At 41.8% G+C, this 12,005-nt stretch overlaps 1 protein-coding gene and 1 long non-coding RNA gene across 4 annotated transcripts in view; one reads left to right on the top strand and one right to left on the bottom strand.

The window, feature by feature from the left end:
* The window catches only part of LOC121272036 (sorting nexin-27-like), a 112,511-nt gene that overhangs the window by 42,236 nt on the left and 58,270 nt on the right, over positions 1 to 12,005 (top strand). For both annotated transcript variants that reach the window (XM_041178418.1, XM_041178419.1), the window contains exons 2-3: positions 3,073 to 3,304; positions 5,006 to 5,198. In XM_041178418.1, coding sequence (XP_041034352.1) covers positions 3,073 to 3,304; positions 5,006 to 5,198 — 425 coding nt within the window. The remainder of the gene's footprint in view (positions 1 to 3,072; positions 3,305 to 5,005; positions 5,199 to 12,005) is intronic.
* LOC121272037 overlaps positions 10,039 to 12,005 on the bottom strand; it is a 65,340-nt gene continuing 63,373 nt past the window's right edge. Inside the window, exon 3 of one of the 2 annotated variants that reach the window (XR_005941841.1) lies at positions 10,039 to 10,315. This is a non-coding gene — a long non-coding RNA (uncharacterized LOC121272037). Of the gene's footprint in view, positions 10,316 to 10,671; positions 11,092 to 12,005 lie in introns of those variants that run through there. The other variant, XR_005941840.1, reaches the window with a different exon arrangement.

Here is a 12,005-nt window from a genome sequence, read left to right as displayed (position 1 = left end):
GATCATTTATTAAACCTGCCTCCTTACACATTACCAAATCCAAAATAGCCAGATCCCTGGTTGGATTCACAACGTATTATTCTAGGAAACTGCCCCAAATATACTCTATGAATTCTTGCTCTTGGCTACCTTTGCCAATTTGATTTTCCCAATCCACATGAAGATTAAAGTCACCCATGATTAATGTAGTGCCTTTTTTACATGCCCTCATTATCTTCTGATTTATTCTCTGTCCTACAGTATAATTACTGTCAGGGGGCCTTTGACTCCTCCCGCCAATGTTGTCTTGCCCTTGTTATTTCTTACCTCCACCCATATGGATTCTACATCTTCTGATCCAAGATCATTTCTAGCTATTGTACTTATTCCATCTTGTACTAACAAAGCTACCCCACCATCTTTTTCTTCCTGCCTGTACTTTCGAAAAGTCATACACCCCTGAATATTTAGTTCCCAGCTTTGATCTCCTTGTAACCACGTATCCGTAATGGCTATAAGGTCATACCCATTAACCTCTATTTGTGCCATAAATTCATTTATTTTGTTCTGAATACTGCATTCATTTAAGTAAAGGGACATTCATTTTGCCTTTTTACCATTTTTCCCCGAACAGGCTAGCTCTAATTTCATGGTTCTGCCGTCTCATTCTGATTGCTCTTACCAGAGGAAATAGTTTCTCACTATCAATCCTTTACCCTATCAAATACTTTAATCATCTTAAACCCTTGAAATAGATTACCTCTTAACCTTCAATACCTTAAGGGAATAGAAACCTAGTCTGTGCAACCTGACCTCATAATTTAACCTCTAAAGCCTGGTATTATTCTGGAGCATCTGCGCTACAGGCTTTGAGATGAGTATCTGCTTCCCGAGTGTATTTCTAATTTGGAGAACAGTAATGATGGATCAGGCAACATGGCCTGTTTCTGTGCTGTAATATTTGATAAATAACAAGCTATTCAATGTTTTTAACAAATTGTTGCTAAACATTGGGACTGTTGATTTACAAACTTACAATGATAGACTATAAATGATCTTCTGATCCATCCAGTCTGTCCTATACAATTGCATTGCCTTGTGGCTCTCTATATGGATTCCACAAGTCACTTGAAAGCCATGAAAGCCTTTCTCTGGGAAAGGTGAAAAAACAGATTTTGTGCTCAAGGTTCTGATTTAAGGTTGAACCCAAAGTGAGGTGTTGCACAGTCTGCTGGTCAGGAGCTGTTCACTGTGTGTGTGTGTATCTGGCCTGGATGTAACCCTCTTCCAATTGGGTACAGTGATCTGGTATGATTTTCACCATTAACAGCTGCCAGCAGTTCAGGCACGCAGCAGGAAGTTGTGCAAGAGTTTCACAACAATGGGCTGCAGCCACAGAGCTCATAGGAGCTGCGAATAGCCTCATTTCTCATTTTCATATCTTTGCCCATACAGTTGGTGATGCACTTGATTCTTAGCCGGACCATGGCAGTTCTGTTCACAGGTCACTTAAGCCCCTCAGTTTGGGCAGGCCAGCTATGAAAGACTAAAACTGGAATAATGACTGTTTGTATAGGTTTCAATTTGTAGGCTTTTTGCTCTTAAGGCAGGGCGAGAGGACAAAGGAAGGATTGCCCTTCCTGTTGGCTCCTAATCCGGTGGCAACTACAATGAATGCCCTGGTTTCTTGCTGAGGGAAAGACTGTGGCTGAGTGTCAGCAGTGGAGAAAAATTTAAAATAAAGTAACTAAAGCAGAGAGTTGTTGTACATGATTTTATTTAAATACGAGTTTAACAGTAATGCTAAATAAGCGGAGGTCACTGATTCCTTTCGCAAGCTTAAACAGACATGGTTTAAGCTCTTTTGCAGACCTGGTAAGTGTAGAGGGGACTGTCATGAATAGACAAATCCAGAACTTTCCAAGCTTGTGTTTAAATTTGGGATGATGCTGCAGTTCACTGCACGGTGAATGTCACAACCCAGCTCCAAGTATCCCATTGTAACCAGTCCATTAAAGACTTTTAACAGTGTTCAAAATACTTGTTCGTGTGGAGATTTCCTCAAACATACTTCTTGTAGATTGTAGTATTTCTACCATCTGCCTTGATACAAAAGGTGTTAATTTTATAGCAGGAGCTTGCTCTCCATAGCATACTGTGCCTTTAAATTCTCAAACCTGGATTTCAACCCATCATAACTGAGGAATATATGCTTAGCATTACCCCCTCCACTGGATGTTTTCCAGAGGTTAGACATATCGTAGACTCTATGGATAACAAAGTGACATGGCCTGTTGAACAGTCACATACTCATGTGTCATTTTCCATAAGTATCTGTAATGTATCATCCAACACCTAGAAATGTTTGTCGAGTAGTCTAGTTCTGGGTCTTATTGCTGTGTTTGATTTGCAGATTAGAGGTGTTCTTTGTTTTCCTGTTACTTGCTGAGTTAACCTGACTTTGGTCCTTTGTGAACTATGCCTAATTACTTAGATGGCATTTTAGACACAAGATTAAATGGAAGAAGGCATCATTGAACAAATAGGATCAACAAGCATCCTTCTATAATTAAAAAAAAACAACAGCTAACTAGGCTCAAAACATTTGATATTTAATAAGTTGATGCAAACTGGCTGACAACACATTGACCTTGTATGAATTTCAAGCCCTATGGAAAGAAAAGAGAGGACCTGCATTTACATAGAACTTTACAGATGGCATTTCAGCCATTTAATTACTTTGATATAATCACTTATTATAGGTAAGTGCTACAGCAAATTTCAACATGGAAAGATCCACGAACAACAAATTGTTCTGCTTTTAATGGTGTTAGTTTAGGAATATGTGGTGAATTTCCCAGCTCCTCTTTGAATAACACACTGGGATCTCTTGCATCTACTTAAATGGGCCTGGATTTAGCATCCCATTCAGAAGATAGCACCTAAAACAGTGCAGCACTCTATCCGTATGGCACTGTTTTATATGCTGAAGTTCTGACTGTCACCTTGAACCGGTTGTCTGCATAACCACAATGTGTTGCAGTTCCTCCGTCTTTTATAAATTTCTAACAATGCCGTTCATTGCCTTTCCAGGAATGGCGTTAATGTTGAGGGAGCGACGCACAAACAAGTTGTAGACCTGATTCGGGCCGGAGATCGGGAGTTGATTCTGACCGTGCTGTCTGTTCCGCAACAAGAAGCTGATCGGCTCGATCCTGGTGATGACTCTTCCGGGAACATCTACTATGACTACAGTGAGAAGCGAGCAGTGCCAATCTCAATCCCTGGCTACAAGCATGTTGAGCGGAATGGGGAGAGATTTGTGGTGAGTAATTGGGTCTTCCAACCGGCTTGCCATTCCTTTTGATAAGTCCAGCACTAGATCAACAGATTTGACCTTTATTGTACATTCAACACAGCAAGCTTGGATACTCTGACCAATGCCAGTTAATAGGATTTTTATACAAATGATTTGTCAACAAACAATAAGGCCTTGGCACAGCCTTTCTATTTGCTTTTGTAGCCTGGGCAATGTCGGCAAAGCTACATTTACTGCCCATCCCTAGTTGCCTCAAGGGCACCAGAGAGGTGTGGACTGGAATCAAGTGGCCTGACCAGGTAGGGTGTTGGTGAACCAGTCAAAAGCAAAGAAAATTTATTGTTATATAGCCACTTGCACAATCTCAGGATTACCCAACCTGCATTACTGCCAATAAAGTACTTTTTGAAGTGTTGCAATGGAGTAGGAAACACGACAGCCAATTTGTACACAAGAAGCCCCCACTATTATATGACAGCCCAGCAGCTTTCACGGTCACTTTATTCTGGTCTTGTTTTACCATATTTATTTTGTTCAATTTCTCATCTCACTGTGACGGAAGTTGAAGTCACTTCAGTTGTTAACCTGGGGTTTACACAGATGCTGTGATTAACCATCTGCTGAGTGTGCTTTCGTGGACCATTGTTATTTATCAGTGCCCAACTGACTGGTGGTTGTTGAAAACTTACTGCCCGATGCAGCTGTATTTCTCACGCATGTTAGAGAGTGCAAGAAAAATTGGCAGCAGACTGGGAAAAGGTCAGGGTTTTTAGGAACCTTTTAAAAGTAGGGAGGGATTTTTGGGATGGAAGTAATAGTCTCTCTGACTCTAGAAACATGCAAGAGTTTAGGAAAACTTTCAAAAAAAAAAAATAATTTTATGGGATGTGAGCGTCGCTGGCTGGGCCAGCATTTGTTGCCCACCCCTAATTGCCCTTGAGAAGGTGGTGGTGAACTGCAGCCTTGACCCGCTGCAGTCCATATGGTGTAGGTACACCCACATGCTGTTAGGGAGGGAGTTCCAGCATTTTGACCCAGCGACAGTGAAGGAACAGTGACATTGTTCAAGTCAGGATGATGTGTGGCTTGGAGAGAAACTTGCAGGCACTGTTCCCATGTATATGCTGCTCTTGTCCTCCTAGTAGTAGAGGTCACAGCTTCAGAAGGTGCTGAATTAAATGAGTTTCCTTATGATTGAAGAAGGAAGTACTTTTATATATGATCTCAGGATGCCCCAAGCTGCTTCACAAGGCAATGAAATACTGTTGAAGTGCAATCTCTGTTGTAATATAGTAAAATGTTGCAGGCAGTTTACACACAAACAACCGTGAGATATGTAACTAGGCAATTTATTTATTTTAATGATGCTGGAGGAATAAACAGGAGAGATCCCCTGCTGCACTTTGAATTGCGTCATGGGGTCATTTACGAAAGGGCAGACATGGCCTGGGTTTAATGTCACATCTGTAAGACTGCACCTCCAACTTTGCAGCACTGCCCCAGTGTATCAGACTGGACTATTTGCTTGAGTGAGAGGAGTAGAATTGCAACCCATAACCTACTTGCTCAGGGGCAAGATTGCTGCCCACTGCACCATATTTAAAATAAATATACTGGAAAATATGAAATATTGATCGCTAAAAGTTGTTTTCTTTTTTTTTGAACTGTTATGGCAATCTCCAACCTGCTAATGCTGCTTTGTTTTAGGTCTTCAACATTTATATGGCTGGACGTCAACTGTGCTCTCGACGCTTCCGTGAATTCACTATCCTTCACCAGAATTTGAAGAGGGAATTTTCTGACTTCCATTTCCCAAAACTCCCGAGGAAGTGGCCATTTTCGCTCTCTGAGCAGCAGTTGGATGCCAGGCGGCGAGGCCTGGAAGAGTATCTTGAGAAAGGTGAGCTTGGCACTCTGTGCCTGTTACAAGTATTGCTGGTATATATGTAGCACCTTTTCCTCAGTAAAACATGTCCCGGTGCTTCAGAGATGATGAGTGCACAGCAGGAGTTATCGTTGGAAAAGGTGTGTGAATGCATGGCCAAGGCAGGAGAATGGTGTTGGTTCTATAAATAGAGTGCTTGTGTGGGAGGAGATGCACCATTTGGGACACGTGAAGAGGAAATGGTATTCCGCTTACAGTGTATTGTGGTGAAAAACCATGCTGGATGAAAATCTTCACTCCTTATGTGACTAACTGTTGTGTTTCTCAAATAAAAACAAAGTGCTGGAAAAACTCAGGCCTGGCAGCATCAATGGAGAGAGAAATGGAGTGAACGTTCTGAGCCTGTTTGGGGCTTCTGAAGAAGAGTCATATTGGACTTGAAACGTTAGCTGTTTCTTTTTCCACAGATGCTGCCGGACCTGCTGAATTTTTCCATCACTTTGTTTTTATTTCAGATCTCCAGCAGCCACAGCATTTTGCTTTTTTCTGTTTTGCTACCTGCTTTAATTCTGCTTGTTGCCAAGTGCCTGTTCCTGGGGCAAAGCACATGTTAAAGTAAATGATATATAGGGCTGTTCAAGAGGTGTCAGCTACGGCTCAATGGCTAGCACTCTCTCCTTTGGGTCAGGTGGCTGTTGGTCGAGCCTCACTCTAGAAACTTGAACACAAAATTTAGACTGACACTCCACTGCTGTACTGAAGGAGTGCTGCACTGTCTCCTGGCCAATAGTTATCCCTTAACCAATAACTCCAAAAACAGATTGTCCAGTCATTTGTGCCATAGTTTGTGGGACCTTGTTGTTTGCAAACAACTGGCTGCTGTGCTTCCTACATTAAAACAATGAGTACCCTTCAAGAAATGCTTCGCTCAAACACTTTGGAACACCCTGAGGTTGTGAAAGGCGCTATGTAAACGCTGCCTTTATTGGCACAGGTGCTACAATGAGCTAAGTGATTTCAAACCGTGCTCTGATAAGAATGTTTATGCAGTGCTGATAATGCAAACACTTGGTATTTTGGAAAGCCGATGATTTTAGTAACTGTGAGCTAATGGTGGGTGTTACACTAGCAGCTGTATGTTAACTGGCCCACTTGTTGGCTTTCTCATTGACACTAACGATTGCCCTTTTGTTAAATTTTTCTCCAAGATTCATTACTGGAGCTTACCCACTAATTCTATTTTTAATAACCTCACAAAGGGCTATTTGTCCATACCATTGGGCAGCTCATCTGAAGTAGCCTTCACTTGGTAAAGTAACTTGACAATGCTATGTTGTAAATCTCAGAAATTGCTGTTGATGGTTTGAGTCGTAACACTTCATTGATTGAAATTGATTTGGATAAAGCTGACAAGCTTGTGTATGAATGCCTGTGTGCAGCATGCAGTGTGTAGTTTTGAGTAATTATGCCCTCTTGAAAGAGGGTATAATCTTTCCCTGTAAAGGACCATTTGTGGATGGTTCACTAAAAGTGGCCAAGGTAACCCAGCCTTTAACAACCACAGGGGATCAAAGGAGCTGACAAATAACATCAGTCCCATCTTCACAGAATGGTTACAGCAGAGAAGGAGGCCATTCAGCCTGTCATGCCTGTGCTGGCTCTCCAAGGGAGCAATTTGTCTAGTGCTATTCCCCAGCCTTCTCCCTGTAACCTGCACGGTCTTCCTTGGATAGTAATCCAATGATCTTGACACACAAACTACAGTCACTAGATAAAAGAAGGACTAGAGAGACACAAATATGCTAATAGGAAAAGAATGATCCAGGGAACTGCAGAACTGCGAGATCAGCGTCAGTCAGTGTATTCAATGTAGCTAAATAGTGAAGCAGCAGAAATTCATAGATTGATTTGAGGAGTTGTCAGCAGATGTTTACAGATGCCAACAAATGCTGGGCAAATCCAGATGTTTGAGGATTTAGTTGAGTTAGAAGATCAGAGTTCAATAGACTTCATGCACGTTGAGTTCAGGGCATTACTTATCACATGGAAAATGACAAAATAGAAAGGTATGGAATTAGGAGGGAAGCTTTTGAAATGGAGGCCTAGATGGTTGAATCTAAGGATGCAACAGCTTAACAGTGAACGAGGATGGAAGATTAAAAGGGGGAGAACAAACAGTGAAAAGGAATTAACAGAAAGACAATTGCTGCAAAAGAGATTTTTTGGACTTTTCTAGTGCCGCGGGACATCAGCTGTATTATCCATTGTGTGTCAGCTGATATACTTTCTTCATTGTGAGTAGTGCCACAGGGTGTTACTGTTGCGGTTTTCTAAAGATGATATTTGAGAGAGATTTTGGCCTCGGACAGCTTCTGTCAAGCTGCTCACGGGCTGACCCTGTCCTGCCGGGGGAAATGACCATTGAAAGGTCTCTTTATATCATCTGTGGTGCTGTGCCAAAGAGAGCATGTGAAGGTCCCGTCATCAGTACTCGTTCTGAAAGACATCAGTTTCCTTGCTGTGAATGCGTGTATTTGTGTCGATATTATCAGGGGACATGTGGGGAGTGTTGATGTTATCGGGGTACCGGCAGGAAGAAAATGCAAAGATGAATTTTGATGATATTTGACTTGAAGTAACGATTCTTCACTAATGACTGTACAAAATCATCCTTCAGCTTTCTTAGGAATGCCATACACAATTCTTAAAGTGCTCTATTTTATGCCGCAAGTGAGTGCATGATGAATCTAATACATTAGAAACAGGAGAATTTATAATTATAGTCTGAAATGGGAGAATTGATAATAGAAAACAAGGAAATGGTAGAGCAATTAAACAGCGATTTTAGTTTTCTCTTCACTGAGGAAGACACATAACTTCCCAGGAATATGAGAGAGCCAAGGGTCTAGTGAGAAGGAGGAATTGAAGGAAATTAATATTACTAAAATAATAGTGCTGGAGAAATTAATGGGACTGAAAGCTGATAAATCCCCAGGGTCTGATAATCTGCATCCCAGAATATTAAAGGAAAAAGTGGATGCATTGATTTACCAAAATTCTGTAGATTTGTGAGCAGTCCTGGCATATAGAAGGGTAGCAAATGTAACCCCATTGTTTAAAAAGGGAGGGAGGGAGGTAACCGAATTATAGACCGGTTAGCTCAACATCAGTAGTAGGGAATATGTTAGAGTCTGTTATGAAGGATGTGATAACAGGACACTTAGAAAATATCAATGGGATTAGGCAAAGTCAACATGGATTTATGAAAGCGAAATCATGTTTGACAAACCGACTGGATTTCTCTGAGGATGTAACTAGCAGAATAGATAAGAGAGAATCAGTGGATGTGGTGTATTTGGATTTTCAGAAAGCTTTTGATAAAGTCCTGCATAAGAGGTTAGTGTGTGAAATTAAAGTACTTTGGATTGGGGCTAATATATTGGCATGGATTTTTTTTATTCATTCATGGGATGTGGGCATCGCTGGCTGGGCCAGCATTTATTACCCATCCCTAGTTGCCCTTGAGACGGTGGTGGTGAGCCGCCTTCTTGAACCGCTGCAGTTGAACCATGTGTAGATACACCCACAGTGCTCTTAGGAAGGGAGCTACAGGATTTTGACCCACCGACAGTGAAGGAACGGCGATATACTTCCAAGTCAGGATGGTGAGTGACTTGGAGGGGAACTTATAGGCGGTGGTATATCTATCTGCTGCCCTTGTTTTTCTAGATGGTAGGATTGAGAATTGGTTAGCAGACAGGAAACAGCGAATAGGAATAAATGGGTCTTTTTCGGTGTGGCAGGCGGTGACCAGTGGGGTACTGCAGGGATCAGTGCTTGGGCCCCAGCTATTCACAATATATATCAATGGTTTGGATGAGGGAACCAAATGTAATATTTCAAAGTTTGCTGACAACATGAAACTTGGTGGGAATGTGTGCAATGAGGAAGGTGTTAAGAGGCTTCAAGGCGATTTAGACACGTTGAGTGAATGGACAGATACATGGCAGATGCAGTATAACGTGGATAACTGTGAAATTATCCACTTTGGGAGTATTATTTAAATGGTGATAGATTGGGAAATGTTGATGTACAAAGGGACCTGGGTGTCGTTGTACATCAATCACTGAAAGCAAGCATGCAGGTGCAGCAAGCAGCTAGGAAGGCAAATGGTATGTTGGCCTTCATTGCGAGAGGACTTGAGTACAGGATCAAGTATATCTTACTGCAGCTATACAGGACCTTGGTGAGACCTGGAGTATTGTGTGCAGTTTTGGTCTCCTTACCTAAGAAAGGATATACTTTCGATAGAGGCAGTAGAGCGAAGACTCACCAGACTGATTTCTGGGATGGCAGGATTGTCATATGAGGACAGATTGGACCAACTAGGCCTTAATTCACTGGAATTTAGAAGAATGAAAGGAGATCTAATTGAAACATATAAAATTCTGACAGGCATGGACAGATTGGATGCAGGGATGATACTTCCTCTCGCTGGGGTCGGGGGGGGGTCCACAACAAGAGGTCACAGTCTCAGGATATGGGATAAACCATTTAAGACTGAGAGGAGAAATGTCTTCACTCAGAGGGTGGTGAACCTATGGAATTCTGCACCACAAGCCTGTGGAGCCATGTCACTGAATATACTGAAGAAGGAAATAGATTTCTGGACTCTAAAGGCCTCAAGCAGTATGAAGAGAGCGCAAGAGTATGGCATTGAGATAGATTATCAGCCATGATCATATTGAATGGTGGAGCAGGCTCGAAGAACCGAATGACAACCTCATTTTCTATGTCTCTTTATTTATCTTAACAATTTAGCATCGGCAAAGCTGTTCTTTATCATGTTATTCTCTCATTGAGGTTTGATCTCCTCTGTTGATTATAGCAAGCCTTCAGTCGGTGCCAGTGTAATGAGAAGATTTGCAATAAGCTCATTATAATGCTGTTTTTCTTTCCATTTTTAATTTCACACCTTCAGGTCATCCCACGTCGTGGGTGTCTTCACCAGACTCCTGCTAGAGTTGATCTTGAACTATCCGATTATTTTATTTTCCTCTCTGTGCAGAAAGCTGGCTGCCTGGAGAGTCTGAGGTTCATTCTGTGCACAAAGACCAGCTTTGCAAATTTATCTGCATCAAAAGGAAAAACAGATGCAGCTTTTTAACTTGCACAGAGCAAACCAGATTGAACTAGTCCCATATGAAACTGAAGTGTTGTCTTGTCTGTCTGAGAGGAGATGGTGGTGTAGTAATATCACTGGACTAGTAATCCAGAGGCCCAGGCTAATGCTCTGGGGATGTTGGTTTAAATCCCACCATAGCAGCTGGTAGAATTTAAATTCAGTTAATAAAATCTGGAATATAAAGCTAGACTCCGTAATGGTGACTCCGAAACTATCATCGATTGTCGTAAAAACCTCTACAAGAGGAGCTTGTAAAATGCTAAGCAATCCGAATGATATTCATTTTAAAAGGTCATTCCTTAGGTTATCAGGCCACAAACATTTGATGTGCTGGATTGCAATGCCTTGGGGATTGTGTAGGACAAGGCTTTGTATGAGATTGCACAGCTTAAAGCACAAGGGAGTGAAGGCCACTGAAGTAGCTCTCTGATCTAGTGTTTCATGCAACTCTCACGAAGCTGGAAACTGTGGGAGCACATAGCTGCAATTGGAGATGTGTAATCAAGCTCCATTTTCCATGTAAGGGTAGATGAGAGTCACGGAACAATCTCTAACAGGGGAAGTTGGTGTTGGTGCTGGTGCTTCTTTCAATGGTTTGATGAATGCTGTTGTCAGGGACTCCAAGCATATCTGAAGTTGTAGTGCTCCATTTTGAAAATCACACTGTGTTGGGACAATCCTCTCCAGTCCCAATGGAAAGGGGTGTTCAAAGGGAACTTGAGGCTGTCAGGGAAATATAATAGATTCCAATTACATTGAGAATTATTGTAAAATAGTGGTATGTGTCTGATGTGCTTACATATTTTCCCCATTGAATATAAATTCCCATTGTTTCACTATGTCTTTGGGCTTTATCTTCCTGATAATAAAAATCTCTCATAGCAGTAGGCTTTACCAGTAATCTTTGGGAAAAATAAACATGCTGTTTCTAAAATTTCCCTGGCTAGGTGACACATTTCACCCCTCCTTTGAAAACAATCTAGTTTGGTTTCTTTGAAAATGCAAATATCCTTTTACATCTTAGATTCTAAACTTCCCCCATGTTTATATAAAAACCTTCAGACCAGCTGCGTGCGCACACACGCACGCATGCACACACACACATGCACACACACACATGCATGCACGCGCACACATGCACACACACATGCATGCACACACACGCATGCACACACGTGCGCACGCACACGCACATACGCACACACAACCATGTTCATTCCTTTAGACTTTGTAGTGGTTTAATGCAACTGAGTTACTTGCTAGGCCGTTTCAGAGGGCAGTGAGTCTGGTGTCACATGTAGGCTCGACCAGGTAAGGATGGCAGAATTCCTTCCCTAAAGGAAGTTAGTGAACTAGGTGGGTTTTTTCGACAACGGTTTCATGGTCACTATTACTGAGACAAGCCTTTTATTTTAATTCCAGGTTTATTAATTGAATTTAAATTCCACCAGCTGCCATGGTGGGATTTTAACCCATGTCTCCAGAGCATTAGCCAGGGCCTCTGGATTACCAGCCCAGTGACATTACTACTACACCACAGTCTCCCCAAACCTATACTTCCATTGAGCGCAATTCACCTAGAGGAGCATAGGATCTTGGAATCATCCTTCTAGTATGCTATATCTATCACATTGGAC

The sequence above is a fragment of the Carcharodon carcharias genome, chromosome 32, assembly GCF_017639515.1.
Source record: "Carcharodon carcharias isolate sCarCar2 chromosome 32, sCarCar2.pri, whole genome shotgun sequence".
NCBI lineage: Eukaryota > Metazoa > Chordata > Chondrichthyes > Lamniformes > Lamnidae > Carcharodon > Carcharodon carcharias.
The sequence above is the reverse complement of the archived record's forward strand: the minus strand, read 5'-3'. Positions and strand labels throughout refer to the sequence as shown.